Source organism: Danio rerio, chromosome 5, assembly GCF_049306965.1.
Source record: "Danio rerio strain Tuebingen ecotype United States chromosome 5, GRCz12tu, whole genome shotgun sequence".
NCBI lineage: Eukaryota > Metazoa > Chordata > Actinopteri > Cypriniformes > Danionidae > Danio > Danio rerio.
The window spans coordinates 42,489,264-42,510,813 of NC_133180.1; the positions used below are offsets into that span (position 1 = coordinate 42,489,264).

Sequence of the window (21,550 nt, forward strand, 5' to 3'; positions counted from 1 at the left end):
AAAAAATCAACAATGGCAAAAAATATCAATTAAATATTGCAAAAAATAAGACATTTGTTGTTTTTAGTTATTTTACATACTTGTATGTCATCTTAAAGCCCCCTTGGAAATTTGTTCAGGCCCTGTTGGCCCAAACAAGTTAATAATGACTAAAACATTCCACTAATACAAATTTTTATTCAAGTAAACATTTTTTTTGTTGTTGTCTAAAGCAGAGATGGGCAACTTTCATTCTGGAGGGCCACCCAATGTCCAGCAGAAATTTGCTAAAACCCTAAATCAAACATGCCTGAACAAACTGATCAATGTATTCAAGATCAATAGAAAGTTACAAGCAAGTGTGTTTGATTAGAGTTGAAGCTAAACTCTGCAGGACAGTGGCCCCTCCAGGATAGAAGTTGCCCATCTCTGATCTACAGCAATGATTCTCCCCTTAAACAGCATATGTGCGTCTTAAATCATATACTTGTGCAATTTTCTATGCTATTTTGTAGTATAAACGGTGTAAGTAGTGCATTTACACTGAAAACTCTAAAAATAGTAATTTCACTTTAAATACCAAAGTATGGAGTGATGGACACTTAACGAACTCAACAGCCGCTGCTTTGCTCAAGTAGCAGAAGAAGCGCTCATGTTGGATTACTGTATTTATTTTGGATTGTGAAAGCAAAATTCTCCTATGAGAGTGATTATAGCGCCTCCCAATGGTGAATGCAATTATAATCATGGCAGCTATTATTAGGTAATTTGGTTATTTATTTCACTCATTTAACAACAGTCAAACGTCATTAGTGAAACAGTTTAAATTTCCACTAAAAAAACATGAGAGTTCCATTTGTGATGACACTACATACATATACAATGCTGTTGAGCATAAGTACATAAAGTGCCATTTAGGATGCAGCTCATGTTTTACATGTTTACAAACACACCTGATTCAACTCATCAGCTCACAAGAACATGGAACCACTGGTCTAAAGGGTTTCATTTTGATAATTGATCACAAAACTACTGAAATAAAATTGTCTGGGTCAAACAATAGTAAGAAAAGACATACTCTGCATGAGGAGACGGAGGAAGTCGCTGTAGTGGTCAGGAAACTGGTAGAGGAGCAGTTCAGTCCAGTGCTTGCAGAAGATGTTGAATGGCATGAGGACTTCGGGCTCAGGCTCCAGCCCACATGTGCAGAGAGCCTGATGGATGACGGTCATCAGACGACTACGCTCAGAGAACGGAGGCTGGGTCGTCGACAACCACTGAAACAAGTCAAACTGCAAACAAACAGAAGACTATTCAGTTTCACTTCCCAATGGGAAAATCAGCAAAACACAATGTACAAATTCAAAGTTGCGTCTGAAATCGCAAATACTTGAGTAGATGTCACAGAATTTGACTGTAATAAAAGAAACTTCTATGTAGTATGAGAAGAATTTGAATGTTATCGTTATTTTATCATTTTCACTAAATTCTAATCCCTAAATTCTCTCACCTGGCCTAATGGGATAGTACAGTGTCCATTGGATGCAGAAGTAATAGGTCATCGGGTACTACTTACATACTGTTTTTCGAATACTATGAAATCAAACACACTTCTTGGCTCACATATGTTTTTTCACATACTATATAGTAGGGATTTTGGACCCCCCGTCAAAGAGCCTCAAGAAGGATGAGTTGGAACCTATGAACAGATTATTTTTGCAACTGGAAAACATGACACAGCTAAATAGTGTTGTAAGTATTGTTGCTGTTCTTAAAGCAGTTAAACCGTTGCAAGACGTCTAACACTCAAGAATGTTTTTATGGCCATGTTTTATGACTTCAAACATGGAAGCAAATGGTCAGACTTTGAAGATTTCCCAAACATAGGCTGTGTCCGAAACCGCATACTTATAGTAATACTATATAGTACGCTAAAATCAGTTTGCGAGCCGAGTAGTATGTCCGAATTCAAAGAATTAGAAAATCAGTATGCGAGAAGTACCCTGATGACGTACTACCTCCGGCGAGATTCTAAAGAACGCATCCCATGCATGCTGCACTATCCCATGATGCCCCGCGAGCAAATTTATGAATGGGAGTGAAGCGACGCAACTGACACAGGTAGGTCACGAGACCATGACAAAATGGCAGATGTAGTACATCCGAATTCTATTCATACTTCTTATATTTATACTGTTAGAACGCACTTTTCAAACGGCCGAGTAGTACATTTAAATTCAAATGCAGTACCTACTGAGTAGAAGGTGGTTTCGGACACAGCCATACTTTTTTTTCAGTGGATGAGCATGAATTAATTGTTTACCAAAATAATAGCAATGTGCGATAGCAAAATAAACACTAAAAATTTAGCTGGAGTAAATATCAGAATCATTAATGATTTTCAGCTACAGCTCTATTAAGGAGTATGACGGCACTACTTTATATAATTATGAAAAAAAAAAAGTCACCACCTTCTCCGCACATGACTTTTAGCATTAGCAAAATAGTTTTTGTTTTTTTTCATCACATTTTATCTTGCTGTAAATGCAACCTGTGTGGCAAACTTTTACAACATGATTCAATAAATACAAATGACCTTTGTGAGGAGCATGAATATGACATCACCGCTGTCGATGTGTAGGGTGTTGACCACCTCTTCATACAGAGAGACCAGCTCTGAGGGAGAGGCGTTCGGGGTGAAGTATGGTGACAGTAGGTTACACAGACGTCTGTTGAGTAGGATAGTCTTTAGCATGTGTTTACATTCTGATTGGACGTCCCGAATAAAGACCTGCAGTCAAAAATGCACTTTATATAATCTGCATCAAAAGCAACAGGTAAGAGGTGAGCGTTCAAAAAATAAACAGTTATTCACTTTAATTTACCATATAAATGAATCATTCCATGTAGAAAACAGCTAATTAAATGAAAAATTGGTGAAGCTGGGACTAAAATAATGCACTGAAATAATTTTTTTCTGAACACTAGGGTAGAAGGGATACCTGGCCGAGGATCTCAATGCAGGATGTGAAGAACTGGCGGGTTGGTGGATGTCTCTGTGTGTCCTCACACACAAACGACACTATCTGATAGAAAGCCGTGATGCCCACCTTCAGTACACCAGGGGATGGATTTTGCTTGAAAACATTAACCAAGGCCCTGAAAAAGAAGACATGACCTTTACATTGAGTAAAAGGAACTCAGATAACTGAATAAGAGTGTACTGACGTGATGAAGTTCTCAGTGTGAACGGCCGCCTCAGCCAGACTCTGAGGAGGAGCTTTGATTCCATCGGCCTGCAGCTGTTTAATGTCACTCTTCAGAGACTGGATCTGATTCTGCACCGGCTCCAGTTTGTGCATACTTGAGTACTGAAACACACAATGACAGAGATGTAGGATTTTTTAAAAACTAATTCTTTTCAAAATAACTTTTAAATTCTCAGTTTTTATTTCAACACCATGTCTATGCTAGACACAAACAGTAAGACTAGTGAAGAAAATGAAAAACACAATCAGCAATTCTGTCTTCTCTGGATATGTCACAATTTGAGTGACAAACCACTGACAGTGAACTCATTTTGCTTATGATATACTAAGCCTGACACTAAAGATTTGCAACAAACACACATCCAGAGTCCAACTCTTTTAGCTTAGCTGATTTCCAACCTTTTTCCAGGAGAACCCCCCATTTTAACATTCAAAATCCTTAAAAACCTCCTACTTTTTTAAATAAAAACATTTAAAAGGATAGTTTACCTAAAATTTAAAACTCTGTCATCATTTCCCTTTGACTTGTTCCAAAGTAGTTTAGAGTTTGTTTGTTTTTTTGTTTCGTTTTTTTCTAGCTGACTTTGCTTGGGCAATCGCCTCACTGCCTTATCATGCAAAGAAGGCAGCATTTCTGCACAACGGCATCTCGTAAAACTGATTTCAGACAGACGTCTGAGACAATATGATGATTTAATCATGTAAAACAGAGGGAGCGCTTTAGTCATAACTACCGGAATATCTTCTTGGTAGGAATGCCATTAAAAGCGTAAAATATTAGTCAAAAATAAAGCTGCTTTTGATAATCAACCAGAAAAAGGAAACTCTGGAGAGAAACAGGAAGTGAAGCAGAATTTGAATTCGGACATGACTTAATGTCTTCTCACAAACAAAAGTTTTAAAGAGCTAACTCACTCAGTTTCCTTCAGGATTTTTAATGTACAGCATGTCTTTGGACTGTGGGGGAAACCAGAGCACCCAGACAAAACCCAAGTGAACACAGGGAGAACACACAGAAATGCCAACTGACCAGCTGAGACTCGAACAAGTGACCTTTTTGCTATGAGGCGATCTTGCTACCCACTGCGCTACCATATCACCATATCACCCTGCAGCCCATGACTGGATACTCACTGAAACTAAGCAGTTTTGAGCCTGGTCAGTACCTGGATGGGAGACCACATGGGAAAACCAGGTTGCTGTTGGAAGTGGTGTTAGTGAGGCCAGCAGGGGGAGCTCAACCTGCGATCTGTGTGGGTACTAAATGCCCTAGTAAAAGTGAAAGGGACACTATACTGTCAGTGGGTGACGTCTTTCGGATAAGACATTGAACCGAGGTCCTTAAAAATCCCATTGCACTTCTAGTAAAGAGTAGGGGTGTAACCCCGGTGTCCTGGCCTCTCAGCTCTAACCATCATGGCTTCTCAATCCTCCCCATCCACTGAATTGGCTCTATCACTGTCTCTCCACTCAACTAATAGCTGGTGTGTGGTGAGCGTACTGGCGCCGTTGTCCTGTGGCTGTTGTCGCATCATCCAAGTGGATGCTACACACTGGTGGTGGTGTGGAGAGACCCCTCTAATGATTGTGAAGCGCTTAAGGTATATGGCCATACACAATAAATGCGCTATATAAATACACATTACATTACATGACGCCCCATAAATTTTCCAATAAACTAAAATTTATTTGGCTTTGCTAAATAACTATAATCTAGGATATAAAACATTTTAAAAGTACATTTCAAAACTTTTCAAAGCACAGGTATTTGTTCACCTTAACAGTGATATTTGCAGGACCTTGGCAGGGCTGTCCACTTTTTCCACGGCACTCCAACTGCATTGACAGCTGGTCTTCCCGGTTTATGTAGAGCTGTGGCAACACCTCCAACAGTTCATTGTCTAGAGCAACCTGCTGGGTTTCCCGAACCGTTGCCAACCTGAGAAGAGCATGCAACTGTGATTTACAAAATCATTCAGCACAAACTCTACAGCGATACAGATATAGTTTATCACTAAGCAATCTGAGAAGCTCCAGTTAATAACGGCACGACAGACTTACTTAACTTACACTATAGCCCCGATCACATCACACGATTTTTGTTGATGGTTACGAAAGTCACTGTGTCAGATTTTGCGATTTTGTCTTGATTGAGATATTAAAAAAAAAAATCTTAATGTATATTTTCCAGCCATGGGTTGCTTATTAAACACACCCTCGCCTGAACTTGCGGCAAGTGAGACAGAAAATTAAAGCACATCAGCAGTAATTAAATATCAGATGCTCAAGACAAAATAATGAGATATTAAAAAAATTGCAAATATATGACAGATTTGTGATACAACAATTACAGTGAAGCACTAATTAAATCCTTATTTTCCACGGAGCGGAACAAATCCTCCACCGCACAGATTAGTGGTGGATGGTCTCAAACTAAAAAATTATTCTTATATTTTTCTCGGAAAATAATAAAATAATTTTAATATATTCTGTGTTGTTTGGTTGTGTACAAGATAAACAAGAATAACGAATAACAACTGAGGTGAAGCGCTTCAAAACCAGTCCACTATAGTGCCAAAGCACGAACTGATTTCTTAAATAAAAAAGTCTAGCCTAAATAAAATTAAAGTGAATTATTCAGAGTTTCAGAGAAAGTTATATCAAACTTTTCATGTTTATTGCCAAAATCACACATTGCTGGTGAGTTTCAATTTATTTAGTTTAATCAAGTAATTTGAATAAGCTGGAAATGCTTTTACAATGTATTCACAGCACTGAATGTGATCCCAGATTACCTCGGGAGAATGAACTCGGTCGGAAGGCTGAGAGAGCTCAGAAACTCATTGTTAGAATGGAGATGTCAGCGTATTTGGGCCAGTCTGTCAAATAAAATAGCTTAAAAGACTTTAATATTTTAGAGAAAGTAGTTAAAGTTTGCATAACCAATGATTGATCTTATCCACCCGAGACCGACCCATATGTAAATATGCAGCCTGTATTTTGATTACCTGACCACGGGAAGCACCCGCAGATATTACTGAGAAATGATGTGCTCCTATTGTCGGCCATGTGATAGAACTCGTTGTGAAAAACATGGGAAAAAAAATTTAAATGCTAAACTTTCTGCAATGGTGTCGTGAGGCATCGCAGGTATGGTATCGGTTGTCGTGAACACAAGAAGAAACGGTAGAATCTTGTGTCTTAACACCCATTTGTTGTTTACGACTCTCCATGACACTCTACTTCAAGGAAATCATAACAAAATCATGACAAAATCGTGTGATCTGAATAGGGCTTAAGAAAATCTGGACACCACTTTATCAACTAACACATAATTCGAAGGGAGACAGCTTAATTCACATACTTTACACTCTTCTGCACCATTTTGTAAATTAAATAGTGTAAGTAGTACATTCACACTGAAATGTCTAAGAATAAGTGCACTTTAAAGTTGTTTCAGGAAATATTATGCCAAAATTAAGTGAGTTTTTCCTTAAAATCAAACAAAATAATCTGCCAATGGGGTAAGCAAATTAATCTTGTTTTTCCTTTTGACATAATATCAGTTTGCTTACCACATTGCTAGATTATTTTGTTTGTTTTAGGGAAAAACTGACATATTACTGACATATTTTCTGACATATTTTCAAAACATGACATTATTTTTTGATTGTCTAAAAGCACATTGTTTTAAGAATTTTTAGATATTTGGACTAGAAACAAGACAAAAAATCTAAGTAAGATATTTTTTTTTGCAAAGCAGATGACGCATGTTTTTCAATTGAATAAGTAAGAAAATAATGTTTATGACTTTAAGCAATCAGAAAAATGCAGCTTTAGAAGGGTAGGAGCTTTTGGGCGCTAAGGTTTGCATGATTTTATTTTAGATTGTGCAAGCAAAATTCTTCCACGTAGTCGATTACACCACCTCCCAATAGTACATTATAAACGTCAACTGGGAAATGGAATGGAATTTTCATTCAGTAAAAACTTTACTGTTTCATTTGACATTACTCTAAACTCATGCAATACACGGTTGAGTGTATAAGTAGTGTTAAAGTGTATAGTGTGTCATTTGGAATGCAACTAGCAAGTGCTGATGTACTAAATCTTACTTGGCTTGATGCTGGAGCTTAGTGAGGTCTTCTTGAATTAAGGTGGTGGAGATTTTCTCATCAGTTAGGCTCGCAGTGGGAATATCAGGCACTGGAGCTTTCATGGGCACTGGCAGCAGCGACCCCTGAGGGGCATCATGCTTTCTCAGGTGAGTGAGAATACGCTCCCTTGCTGCAAAACAACAGTTGAGGAACATGATATTGATGTCAAAAGTAACATCTGTTGTGAAATGAATTCTTACGAATTGTTTTGATGTTAGCTCTGAATATTAAACACCAAAAGATTAACATATTTTCATTATTCAAAACTAAAAATTGAACTAGACAAAAGTGTTTTTGTGACATAATGCAGCTCCTGAATTGCAAATGTTTTAAGTAATGCATGCTTGAATTAAATATGCCTGAAGCTGTTATGAACACAGACATCTGAAAGGGAGTTATCTAAAGTGTGGCTCAGTACCAGCCAGAGGGTTGATGAAGTCGGTAAAGATGGAGGAGCTGCTGTTCTGTGAGACTGCAGGTTCACTCTTGACCTTTGACCACAGATCGAGCACTTCCTGCAGCTCGTGCTGGACTCGCTCGATATCCACATGCTCCATCCACACCTCCTATAGATGGAGTCACACACAGATATACCTTCAGTTAACTTTTCATTAGGTTTTGTGTGAAAAACATCTGAAAATGTGTATATAAAATATTTATAAATAAAACAAATACTTACAAAATACTTTTCCATTTATTTATGTGTTATGATAAAAGAAAACGTAGATGAGATTTGCAAATTGTCTATAGTTGATATATGTCATCACAGGAATAAATTAGATTTTAAAAGTATCTTACTGTATCTATTTACTATTTTTTAAAGAAATCTACCCTGCATGAACACATGATCTCTTTCAGAAACACTTATAATAACACTTAACCACACACATAAAAGAGATCACTTAAAATAAACGTACTCTCCTTAAACTTGTGATTCTACAACTTGCTAAATATAGAGAGATTGACAAGCCTCATTTAAAAGGATTATTTAAAATACTATTCTCCTGAGAGCCAGGAATAAAATTGTCCACTATAGTAGACATTATATTTTAGTGAATTTCTCCGAGACCATATTAGTCACAATTTTACATCTACATATCTTTTACAGTGCACATTTAGTGCTTTTCGACAATAGCAAATATTAGGAAATGCACTTTGAACACTTCCTTTAAAGGAATAAGTTCATTATTCTTATAAAACATCTTACACAAACAAATCAAATTGGCATATCAACTTGTTCTGGTACATCTTTCATAACAGTTTAATCCTTAAGCCAAAAATTGGTGATTAAAAATAATATTCCATGTTTTTGCCCATTCATGTCATTTGAGTCTAGATATCCACTAGTATGAATAACATAATAAACAAAACATGCTCCTTCAAAAGTGTCCATTTAATTTTAACTTATGCTCTAAACAGATCTAAAAAATACTAAATCTACAAAACATTCGCTTCTGAATCTCATGACAATATTTACTGAAAATGATCTACTTAATCTAAACAGATTATAAACCATGAAACACCACCGTATTATCTTTATGTAGATTGTGTGCTCTGACTTTCAAACATAACAGGGCATGCTACTGAAGCACACTAATCTGATTGGATTTCAACTTTGCCATCTGAACTCAAGCATTTGCCCTGTGCTGGACTCCAGCAAAGCCTCACCTGCTGGCGCTGCATAATTTTGGCCAGGCGATGGGTGTCATACTGCTTTGGCAAAGAGGGCAAGTAAATTTCCTGCTTCTGAAGGTTTTCATCATCCAACCACAAGGCAAACACAGTGAAGAGCCTGAACAATAAGACATCTGACATTAAACAAAATGCGTCTGGATGAATGATAAAAGTTCCATTTATTAATAACATCAAATCTAACATGGTCATGCAGTTTGTTTTTAATTTCTGATTTAAAAAACAAAACAAAAAACAAACAGATGTACAAACAGCTTGCTAATAGTATTACATGTTTCTTTTTGATGTTTTACTTCATCACTTAATCAAGGTTTCTTCAGGTTTCAGCAAGTTAAATTTAAGATATTTTTAAGACCATTAAGATTGAAATTTTATACTGATACAGGGCAAAACGCTTTTTGAACGGCTCATAACTTTTTAAAAATAATGTAATAATACAATATAATAATTTAATAATCAAACAAATTTAATATTTTAGATTATTCAGACTTTTTTGATTTGTTTTTTAAATAGTTTTTTCAAAACAAGCAAGCTCTAAATATATACATACACTTTTTCAACATAACCTGTCTTTAAAATAAATGAAAAAACAAACAATCAAACAAAAAAAAGTTTTTTAAACTATAATAAATAAACTAAATATATGCACAACAGTCTGTCCAGGTCAGATTCCTCATCAGCAAATACATGGGGAACTTTTAAACAAATGTTATTGTAAGGAAGAAATTTCAACCATTATGGTAAATAGAGGTAAAAACTACATTCTTGAATAAAAAGTTACAAGTTTTATGAGAGATGATTTTTTTGAGATAAAAATTTCGAGATGAATTTTTGGTGACTGGATGTGTTGGCCAGATTGGGTAGCTATACAAGAACAAAGGAAAATTAAGACCTGTTTTGAAAAAAATTTACGACCTACAACACAATATTTCAGTAAATTTAAGACTTTTTAAGGCCTAAAATTTAGTTTTTGAGATTTAAGACTTTAAGACCCTGCATACACCCTGTTAGTTTAACACGACTCAACTCAACAGTAAACAGAACATCAGATGCAGAGAGAGGTAAACTGTAGACATTACCGCACGATCTCAGTGTGCAGGTCAGGAGAGGTCATGTACTGTGTGATGGGCGTCCCGGGGGTCAGCAGACCATCACCGGAATCTCCACTAGCGCAGGGCACTTTCAGAGCCTTGCTGGCGGCGTGGTGGAAATCAGACACTTCCACCAGCCGCTGTCTGAGGCTCTTCATCAAGGACAGATGGGCCGCACTATGGAAATAACGCCTGCCAATGCAACCTTTCACCTCCAGCCTGATGATGTTAAATAATAAAGTGTTATCATGATCATCATCATAATCATCATCCATAATTAAACCAAACATTGTACTCCACATTCACAAGTAGATGACCAACTAAAAAACTAAACTAAACTAAACTAAACTAAATGTACAGTCTGCTGGATTTCAGTACAGAGTAAACACTCAGTGATTGATCAGGACCCTGACACAGAGCAATTATCTAGTTTCCAACCAAAATTGTATCCAAATGAATGATTTGAGCTGAGAATAATTCCTTATATTTAAAAAAAGTATTCTTGACAGCTATCTTATAAAAACAAATCTTTATTTTGTAATGGACAAATAGCTTTATAAAACTGCATCTGTAACATTGTTAAACACAAAAATGAAGGAGAAGCAATATTAGTCAAAGAACTAGAACATCAGCCTTATGAGTCATTAGCACTGTTACACAAACATGTAAAATCTGGTGAAAAAAATGAGTGAAATCCTCAATGAGAAAGGAGTGCAAAATGGATGTGAGGGGGAGGAAGGAATAAAAAGATGGAAAAGGGAACAGTGCACACATCTTTACTTGACAGTACAGCACGTACTTTAAATTCAACAAGGGTTGTGTAACAAATGCACTGAAGTGAATTAGAATGCCATGAAGGTATACATAAAGTTTGCCAGTCTTGCTAAGTATTACCCATAAAGAAATCTGATGCATGGCAATATATGCAAATCACATATACTGTATGTCATACAAATTAATTCAAAGAAATATGTCATATACACAAATATTGCAAAGGTGCATGTTTAGAAATTTTGGTTTAAGTACACTTAGTTTAAGTACCAATTCCAACTATAAACTACTGACTTATTACCTGACTATTAAATTATTAATTGTTTATTAGTACTTAAAAAGTATGATTGTATACATCCCTAATCCCATCCAATACTTAAACCCATTCACTACCTTACTAACTAAAAAAGCAGCTAGTTAATTATATTAGTACATCATTAATTAGTTATAATTAGTTATTTGAGCTGAAAATCTTAGTTTATGGTTTATTAATAGTGATATTTATCAACAATTTTACAATTAGAATTACAAATATGTACATGTACATTAACTATAAATTTATTCATACAGTTTAAGTCAAAATTATTAGCCCTCCTGTGAAATTATAACTATTTTTAAATGTTTCCTAGTGCTGCTTAATGTTGAAAATAACTTTTAAAAACATAATTGTTTTTTTTTAACTACTTTCCAATAATGGTTTTATTAAGTATTTGCCATGATGACAGTACATAATATTTTACTTGTTAAGTCATTAATATTCAGCCTAAAGTGCAATTTAAAGGTTTAACCATAAGTTTTAGGGTGGTGGCTCAGTGGTTAGCACTGTCGCCTCACAGCAAGAAGGTTGCTGGTTTGAGTCCCAGCTGGGTCAGTTGGCATTTTTGTGTGGAGTTTGCATGTTCTCCCCGTGTTGGCGTGGGTTTCCTTCAGGTTCTATAAGTGAATTGAATAAACTAAATTGTTCGTAGTGTATGTGTGTGAATGTGTGTATGGATGTTTCCCAGTACTGGATTGCAACTGGAGGGGCATCCGCTGTGTAAAACATATGCTGGACAAGTTGGCGTTCATTCCGCTGTGATGAACCCCTGATGAATAAAGGGACTAAGCGGAAGAAAAATTAATAAATAAAGGAACTAGGAGTTTTTGATTTGTTAGGCAAGTAATGAAAATTAGACAAGTTATTGGACAGCAGTGGATTGTTCTCTAGACAGAATTGAGAAAAGCTTAAGGTGGTTAATAATATTGACCTTAAAATAGCTTTAAAAAAGTTAAAAACAGTCACTTGGGAAAAAAAAAAAAGAAAAAAAAATACAAATTCCACAGGAGGGTAAATAATTCTGCCTTTAACTGTATGTTTATATATGGCCATGTCTGATTCCGTATGGGCGGGTATTAAAAAATCCCAAGCCAAACAAGTAACATTTATCTCATGGACAGATTGTCTCTCTATTTAACTCACCCAAACTCTGGTCCAGGTTGACGGAGGTAAAGCTGGAAGAATTTCTGCCACACCAAAGGCAGGATTGGATGGTCTGCAGGAGTGGCTAAAGCTTGTTGAGCCCAGCGATAGATCATCAGCCTCTGCAGTGATGGGACAACCTGAAGCTTGAGACGCACCTGGGCTTTCTGACAAAATAAACAATAAAGAGGCTAATGAATTTGCATGTCTGTTGCATCAATACATGTAAACGTTTATTTAAAGGGACCCTTCTATTATCTTAACAATCATACAGGATTAATAGTTATGAAGCTTTTTATTTTTAAAATCGTTAAACTTCTTAAATACTAAATTTAAAAAGTCACCAATAAGACCCTCTAACCCAGAGATGCTTAAATTAGGGCCCACAGGTCGAACTTGGCCCATTGTAACCTTTTATTTGGCCTGCCATCCCCACATACAGTCACTTGATGCATAGGGACCATAGTAGAAGACAACGATGCATAAATCAAGGTAAATGCAGCTTGACTAGTGTTCTCGACATTGAACTCCAAATAGTTATAAAAGGAATTGTTTGTTTTTATTGTAATAAGTCTATTATAATATATATATATATATATATATATATATATATATATATATATATATATATATATATATATATATATATATATATATATATAAAATGCATAAGTTATTATGATTTAAGTATTTTTTCCTCATTTATTTTTAAATATTGTGAAATAAATGAGGAAATGACCTATGGCAAATTGAAAGTAATACAGCTTGCTACTGTATACTTACCTTTGGGTTTTTAGCCCTTTATAAGAAAAAGTTTGGACACTTCTGCTCTAAATAACATGTAAGGTGACAGTGGATGTGTTTTGAGAGAACAAAATATTTAGCCTTTGCTCACAATTGTCTTACAATAACAATACATATTGATATTTTTAATAACCAACTTGGCTCTTTAGAGGCTTAAAATCAAAAGAATAAATGTATCATTCTTGCAAGTTAGTAAAAAAGTTAAATATCTGGAAAATTAAAAACAATAATAAAAGGGATAGTTCACTGAAAAATAAACCTAAAAGATGATATGTTGAAGATTGTTGGAAACATGTAACCATTCAAATCCATAGTAGAAACAAAAACAAACACTATGGAAGTCAATTGTTACCGGTTTCCAGATTTTTTTCCCAAACGTCTTGTTTTGTGTTACATTAGAAAAAAGAAAGACAATGATGTGCTGTGCATGATCAATTTACTGAATGAGCAGAAGGATTGTGTACCTTCAAAGCCTGATCTGGTGTACACGCAGGGTTTGAGAGCAGCTCATGCTCTACACAGCGTCGCAGCTGGGAATCTTCCTCGAACATTGTCTCCATGTTTAGGATCATCCAAGCAAACCACACCTTAAAATAAAAGCATGAAGCAAGTGATGCCTTAAATCAAGATGTGCTGTAAAAGTAATAACCCGCACATACTGTACCTCTCCTGTGAGAGAACTGCCCTCAATAAAAGACGGAGTAACATTTCCTGCCACTATCCAGCCCATAATAGACGAGAGCAAACCTTTGTCTCCATGGTAACCTAAAGCGCTCTAAAAACACAAATCCAACAAAAAAACATTTTTAAGAGATTAGCTTTTAACTCTGAATCAATGAAATCCATGTTTACGTCTTATTAAATAACCTTGTGCTGCTGGTAGAGTATTTTCTGGAGACATTCCTCTTGTTGGTGAAGAAATGCAGAACGGCACAAGTGGTCCAGAAGAAAGAGAACAGCTCTGTCTCGATACCAGAGGCTCTGTTCAGTCAAAACCTGAAGCCAGAACTCCAGAACAGCGACTGCACCAACACGTCCATTCCTGGAGCTCTCCAGAACATGAGCCTGAAGTACAAGAACATCTTCATCTTAAAAACTTTTAATGCATTTAAGTTACTCCATTTATTTTATCTATACACTCGTTTCGAAAGATTTGTTTTTAAACAGTTTAATTGAAAATTCTGTGAAAATTCCTAAATTGTTAATAGGTCTTTTATTTGCTAATTCTGTACCGTAAGGTTTCATTTGCTAACATCAGCTAACTTAACCCTTTGACTGCTCCTCTAGCAAATGGATAACCAAATTTTGACTGTTTCGAAATAATAACTGTGAAAGTAATTTAAAGAATGACTGTTTTAAATAATGGTTTACACACACAGCATTGTTTGTTTTCAGACAAAAAAAATAATCAAACAAACATAATCCTATTGCATTACTACACTTGATTTTGGTTTTCTTGTAAAAAACAAAACAAAACAAAAAAAAACAGGTTAAATGAGAATCTGAAATATTTTATGGCATACTTTAAATTAAAAGGTGATTTAGTATTCAAAATGTGTTATTTTAAATATTTTTTACATAAATTGGTCATATACTATAAAAAACCTAAAAAAATATGAAGTGTAAGTATGGTACCTTTACCACAAAACGACATATCAAACATTTGGTGGAGGCTGATATTTTAGAAATTATGGGATGTGTTGAAAAAAATGCATTGAGTGCGTTAACTAGCGACATTAGGAGATAAGAAATGCACTCCAAACATTTTTTTTCTTGGTGGGGTAGTTAAAGGGTTAAAGTCAATGTGATGACAACTACAAAAGCATTTAGTGATATTACGCAATATTAATTTCTTAGTTAACACATATTAATGCATTTAAAACAACCATTTTACTAAATGGAGTTAACAACTAGTAAAAGTCAGTTAGATTGTTTTACTAACTTATACGTATAACTATAATATGGCTGTTTGTCCTTTTAGTGCATTAACTAATGTTTACTAATAATACTTTTTTGCAAATGGTTACCTATTCTACTTAATAATCCTTAAGCAATTTAACTTGTTTTCAACTGAACATGTACATGTAATATAATGTTTTGGGGAAAAAAAAAAAAGAAAAATAGAGGAACAACTGTTTGTTGTACATGGGATATCCTACCTGGATCACACTGTTCAGCAGTTTGATATTCTCACATGTAGCGGGGCCAATCAGATGCTGGGCCACCTTCTGTGTGACCTGCTGGGTTACGCCTTGAGTGCCACTATCCAGCTGCAAAAACAGCTGGACACAGCTCAGAAACCTGATTAATATTAGAGCAAATGTATATGCGTTAATTAAATAATGACAACACTATCAATTCATTATTATCTCTTATGAACACAATAAAAAAATTCAAAGACAATAATTGAAAATATCACACAATAGCACTCTTTTCCACTATCAGGCCAGTTCAAAGGCTAACATGGGCTAAGCGGGCCATTAGCCTCAAAAACCTAAAAAATCACCTTTAACATACCTCCATATACAGTTGAAGGCAAAATTATTATCCCTCCTGTAAACTTTTTATTCTGTCAAGTGTTTTGATCACAGTATTTCCTAAATTTTTTCTTTGGGGAAAGTCTTATATCTTTAGATCTGACTGGAATTTAATTGGAAAAAAAATTAAGGTCATTATTATTAGCCCCTTGTGAAACATTAACAGTTCATTGACAAATATATATATATATATATATATATATATATATATATATATATATATATATATATATATATATATATATATATATATATATATATATATATATATATATATATATTAATATTAGTCAATGAACTGTTAATCAATGAATCAATCCCAGTTAAGCCTTTAAATTGCACTTTAAGCTGAATATTAATATCTTGCAAAGTATCTAGTAAAATATTATGGACTTTCCCCATTGCAAAGACAAAAGAAACTAGTTATTAGAAATTAATTAATAAAAGTAGTATGTTTAAACGTGTTGAAAAAAACATTGCCTGTTAAACAACACTTGTGAAATATCTGAAATATATATATATATATATATATATATATATATATATATATATATATATATATATATATATATATATATATATATATATATATATATTTTACATAAACTTTCACATTCATTCACCATTTCATGTTATTTCTGAATTTGCAGATGCAGAAATCTGGTATCAACCAATGCACATGGAAGAAGGATGAACTATGAAACAAATATGCTGCTTTAAACATATAAGCTTTGTTTTTCTATCAGTATCTGGCATTTTCTTGAGCATAATGTGTATTTGTTATGCCATTTGTTAGTAGCTTTCACTAACCCTGTCCTTAGTATGCTGGCCTGAGAGTGGAAACGTGACTAAGCATGAATAGAAGCACAAATGTTCCTCACTGTTCATTCTTAAGCAGGTAGAACTGGCAGTTGTAGACCAGAGGAAGAATGTTCTCCAGTATGTGCACAGCAGCTCTCAGATGACGGGACTGAATTAGAATCTTCAGCAAAGATATTCCTTCACTGCAAAACTTCTCCAAACTAGAAATACACAAAACATTCATGTTCCTGGATTTGGTTTGTTGATGATGAATCAACTAGTTTTTATACTGAGGATTTTTTCAAACCTGTGCCCGATGGTGGTCATCTCAATAGCCAGAAAACAGCCAATGGGGATGCCGGCTTTGACCGCTTTGAACACTGGGTGCATAATGGGAGAGTCTGTGATCTCTGGCACACTGGGGGCGCTGGAGGATGGAAGCGGGCACCATGCATCCTGTGGGCTTCTTTCATTGGCGTGGAGCTTTAGCCTCAGAACTATATCCCAAGCCCACTGATTAAAGGAAGATTCTGGAGTCTGGCCGAGCCTCACCACGTTAGCCAGGTAAGACACCTAAAGAGATCATTATCACTGTAATTATCATAGAAATATGTAATAATGATAAACTAACGTAGAGTTAAAGGACGTCTATGATGCGAAATCAACTTTTGGAAGTTTGGACAGAACTGTGTGTAGGTAAAGTGTGTCCACTGTCAAATTGGACTGATATAAACACAACAAGTTTCCTGATGTTAAAATAGAATCCAAATCCCAGATGATTTTGAGGCCCATTGTAACATATTGTAGGTTTGTTTTCCTAGCCCAATGAATTGATTGACTGGCACGTATTAAAGTGTCTTCATAGTAACACGTATAACCATGTCCACAGAACAGGATTTGCAAAGAAACTGGGATTAAAAGATCTGTTTGTTGTAGAAGATTGCCAATAATTTTCACATTTCAAAGCATACAAGCAGTACAAACAGAAACATGTGCTGATCAATAATAGTTATCATGAACAGGTGGTGTGACAGTTTTTTGTTGGCTGATAACAGATACAGTGCAGGTGTCTGATGCAAAGAAGAAAATATTCTTCGACAGAAATGGTTAATTATTCACTACAAGGTTTTTGCTTCATTCATTGTTTCATGGCAGGGCAACATCAAAACCTAATTTCTGCCATGGCTACATAACAGCTTCTCATTCAAAACCTTTAATTGTTGTTTTTTTTTTTTTTTTGAAAGTGGCCTATAATCGCACCAAAACCTATTAAAAGGTAAATTATTTATAACAGAGTGAACTTTTCTGTAATGGTAGTAGTGCTGTGTGTTGTTTGTTTAACCCTTTAAGGTTACATGATTACTGACTGACAGGGCTGTGCGATGTGTGAGGCCAGCAAACACGATGTAGCTTTTAGTTATGATGAACATAGTTTCCATAATTATATTTAATTTATGGATAAAGGTATGTGGTTCTGCATACAATGGCTTTATCTTGCTGGAGTTTATAGCTGTTTCATTTTACTTTAGGACGCATCAATGTCGCTCTGCTGGTCTTTTGGAGATATTCATAAATACTCCTAGCAAATTTAATAAATGTTGGAGACACACTCGTTACATAAACGCAGTAAATCGCACTTCAGCAGTGTTTATTTGAGAGCACACAAGAAAATCTGCACTTGAGCAGCGTATATTTGAGGGTGTGAAAGACGTTTTGTGCACAAACAGAGGAAAACGGTGCGTAAGAAAAGAGATTCACGTGCTCATATTACATTAATGTGATCTCGACTTGTAATACTGCCCTCACTACATTTGTCATTGAAATAATGCCAAGATCTGTGTAAAAGCCATTACAGCTGTAAAAAAACTCTAGAGGAAACACAGCACTATTGTGATTGATTAAACTGTTGGCTATTAACAGCAAATATAATTTTTTATACAAGCTGAAATGGTAAAACTAAATACAATACAGTTGTCTTGACTAAAGATGAAGTAGGTGATTGTCTTCAGAAACATTTTTTTGTTGTGCTAGTTGAAAGTCTCTACACGTTCCACTAGTAATGATTAAAGTAAATGATCTAAATGTATTTTTATGTTATATGTACACTGTGTTAGAAACTCTCATATGCTTTACATGTTTGTTTACATAACTGCTATTTTCATGTGTAGTACTTCATTTTCGCATCTCCTTTAAATACACTATGAACAGCAGCTACGCTAATTGTTTTCTTTTTTCTCTATTTCTACATGGGGATACTCATCCTGAGGCCCCTAGAGACTATGCAGCACCATTGATGCGATCCAAGACCTGTGAAGAGATGATCCCAAGGTATCTATAATCCTGGACCAGGCCGTATCCTGAGCTGATGCTGTAGTGATCATAGAGGAATGAAGTGCATGAAGGACTGATTGCTGAAAGACCACAGTACAAACGAGTTCCCACATTGATCCTGTGGGTCAGCCTGACCTCCCGCCAGTGCCCTACTCACACCTGCAGCTTCACAAAGATGGTTGTTCATCTTCTCCAGCCTCTGGCGCCTAGACAACAGCTCCACACAGGAAGTTCGGCCAGAAGAATAATGGTTGTCCCCAACAGAGCCTGGTTTCTCTCGAGTTTTTTTTCTCCCTTCACTTCGTCAATTGGTGAAGTTTTTTTTCCCTCGCCATTGTGGTCACTGGCTTGCTCGGATCAGGACTTGTGGAGCAGTGAAATTTAAACCGCACTGAACTGACCTAAACTAAACTTCAACTCTAAATTCTGGACTTTAGTACTATGTTAAGCTGATTTGACACAATCTACATTGTAAAAAGCGCTATATATATATATGTATATATATATATATATATATATATATATATATATATATATATATATATATATATATATATATATATATATATAAACATTAATTGAATTTAATGTTTTATAAAAAATGTTGATTCAATTAAATATTGTCAGGTCGATAATTCCCATAATTCTGATAAGTAGCACAAACTGTCTGTCAGCAAATATAGCTTTGTACAAATGCGCCCCGCACAATCATGTGCACACGAGATGAGAGAGAACAAACACAAATGCTGAATCAAAACTTTTTAAAATCCTGAATCAATATTGGACTGGAGGACGCTGGAGGAAACATGACACCATGGCTGAAGTATTTCTTTTAGATAGGTGAAGTTATGTTTTTAAACTATTTGAGTCACGCAAAGCTGATGTAGATTGTATTGTTATGAATGGGTTATATGCACAGAAGTGTTGTTCAGCTACTGAAATCTCAAACAATTGATGTGACTATTTTCAGTTTTATAAGGGACCTTTTATAGCATTGATAATGTAGGTTTTTATTTAGTTCAACAACAAACATAAGTAAATAGCTCTATTCCGTCAAGCCTGCTTTACTGAGGTGAAGCTGTTTTTATATTCAAATCACATTTTTACATTTTTGAACATTGACAACCTGTGAAGCGCTCCCTATATTGTTTACCATGCTTCTCTGAATATTCGGTCTGAAATAGCATGCAAGTATGGCTTAGTAATAAGTGTAGTTCATGCAACCCGCCAGCCAACCACCAAGCAGAGTCGCTTTAGAGCAGGGGTCACCAAACTTGTTCCTGGAGGGCCGGTGTTCTGCAGATTTTAGCTCCAACCCTAATCAAACACACCTGGACAAGCTAATCAAGGTCTCACTAGGTATACTTGAAACATCCAGGCAGGTGTGTTGAGGCAAGTTGGAGCTAAATCCTGCAGGGACACCGGCCCTCCAGGACCGAAATTGATGACCCCTGCTTTAGAGAATGAGAGAGGGTTGTCTGCTGTCATCTTTAGGGTGTGCACATTTGTGTTTCAGAAGTCGTGGCTTTGAACGGCAGGGGAGGGACTGTGTTTCAAAGATATTATGCTAACTGGTTAGCACTGTGACAGATCACCAACTGCACCTTTAAAATATAATGTGCAAAATAACTTTTTGAATAACTGAAGTACTGACGCATAAAAGTATTACAAATATTTGACATAAGACAGCATAAATAAGGTAACTAAAAATATTTATAAAGTCATATATGGCATTTAACGTAGTTAATAAATTCTTGTTAATTTCTGCCCCTGTAATCATTTATAAGCTATGCTTATTAAGAGGCAGGGTGTGTCACAGTCTTATTTATGTATGTGAAGCATACCTGTTTAATGCCTTCTGAGAGGATGCCACCATATGGTTTATCTGTAAGATATTTTTGATATGCCTCAATCACCAACAAGGCAACGTCACTGTGCAGAGGTGCAGGTAAAATAAGGCAACCATTCTGTGGATAAAAGGAACAGTTCCTTTCAGTGCTTGAAGCAAAAAGCAGAACACACATATTTAAGGTGATAAATCAGCATTTCGGACTCACTGGCTGAAATCCCCAGTTGAGGCCCTCTAGTATAATGCAGGCTAATCTGTTCTCAACAGCAGTGAGACTGAAGTTCATCAGCCAGTCTCTGATCAGCCCCACCTCCTCCTGAGCTGGCATCCACAAGTGCAAGGGCAACTCTTTAAACAGGTACAACGACACCTGCAAAGATAATTAGCAAATAGGAAAACTAACAAACCAAGATATAACCCATGAATAAACATTCATGTTGATGTTTAAATGTCATTCTTCATCTTAGACTACTCAAGTTCTACAAAGATCATTAAAGGGATACTTCACACAAAAATGAAAATTTACTTACTCTCAAGTGGTTTCCTGAACACAAAAGAAGATATTTTGAAGAAAGCTGAAAACCTGTAATCATTGAATTTCATAATACAAAAAAATAAATTAAAAAAACTGTAAAAAGTCAATGATTCCACTCTTTAAAGTATCTTATTTTGTGTTCAACAGAAGAAACTATTTGAAATAGGTAAAGGGTGAATAAAAATGATAACTGAATTAATTTTTTTTGTTTTGGGTAAACTATCCCCGGGTGATATGGTGGCTCAGTGGTTAACACTGTTGCCTAACAGCAAGAA

The 21,550-nt window shown here is 35.5% G+C and overlaps 1 protein-coding gene across 1 annotated transcript in view; it reads right to left on the reverse strand.

Annotated features, from left to right (window-relative positions):
- The window catches only part of epg5 (ectopic P-granules autophagy protein 5 homolog (C. elegans)), a gene marked incomplete at its 5' end in the record, with an annotated part of 54,522 nt that overhangs the window by 15,621 nt on the left and 17,351 nt on the right, over positions 1-21,550 (reverse strand). The window contains 18 exon segments of the mRNA NM_001110525.1: positions 1,058-1,271; positions 2,576-2,770; positions 2,982-3,138; positions 3,208-3,350; positions 5,025-5,187; positions 7,364-7,535; positions 7,824-7,971; positions 9,074-9,197; positions 10,177-10,407; positions 12,419-12,585; positions 13,687-13,809; positions 13,887-13,997; positions 14,090-14,287; positions 15,382-15,523; positions 16,641-16,781; positions 16,868-17,133; positions 20,736-20,858; positions 20,949-21,110. Coding sequence (NP_001103995.1) covers positions 1,058-1,271; positions 2,576-2,770; positions 2,982-3,138; positions 3,208-3,350; positions 5,025-5,187; positions 7,364-7,535; positions 7,824-7,971; positions 9,074-9,197; positions 10,177-10,407; positions 12,419-12,585; positions 13,687-13,809; positions 13,887-13,997; positions 14,090-14,287; positions 15,382-15,523; positions 16,641-16,781; positions 16,868-17,133; positions 20,736-20,858; positions 20,949-21,110 — 2,980 coding nt within the window.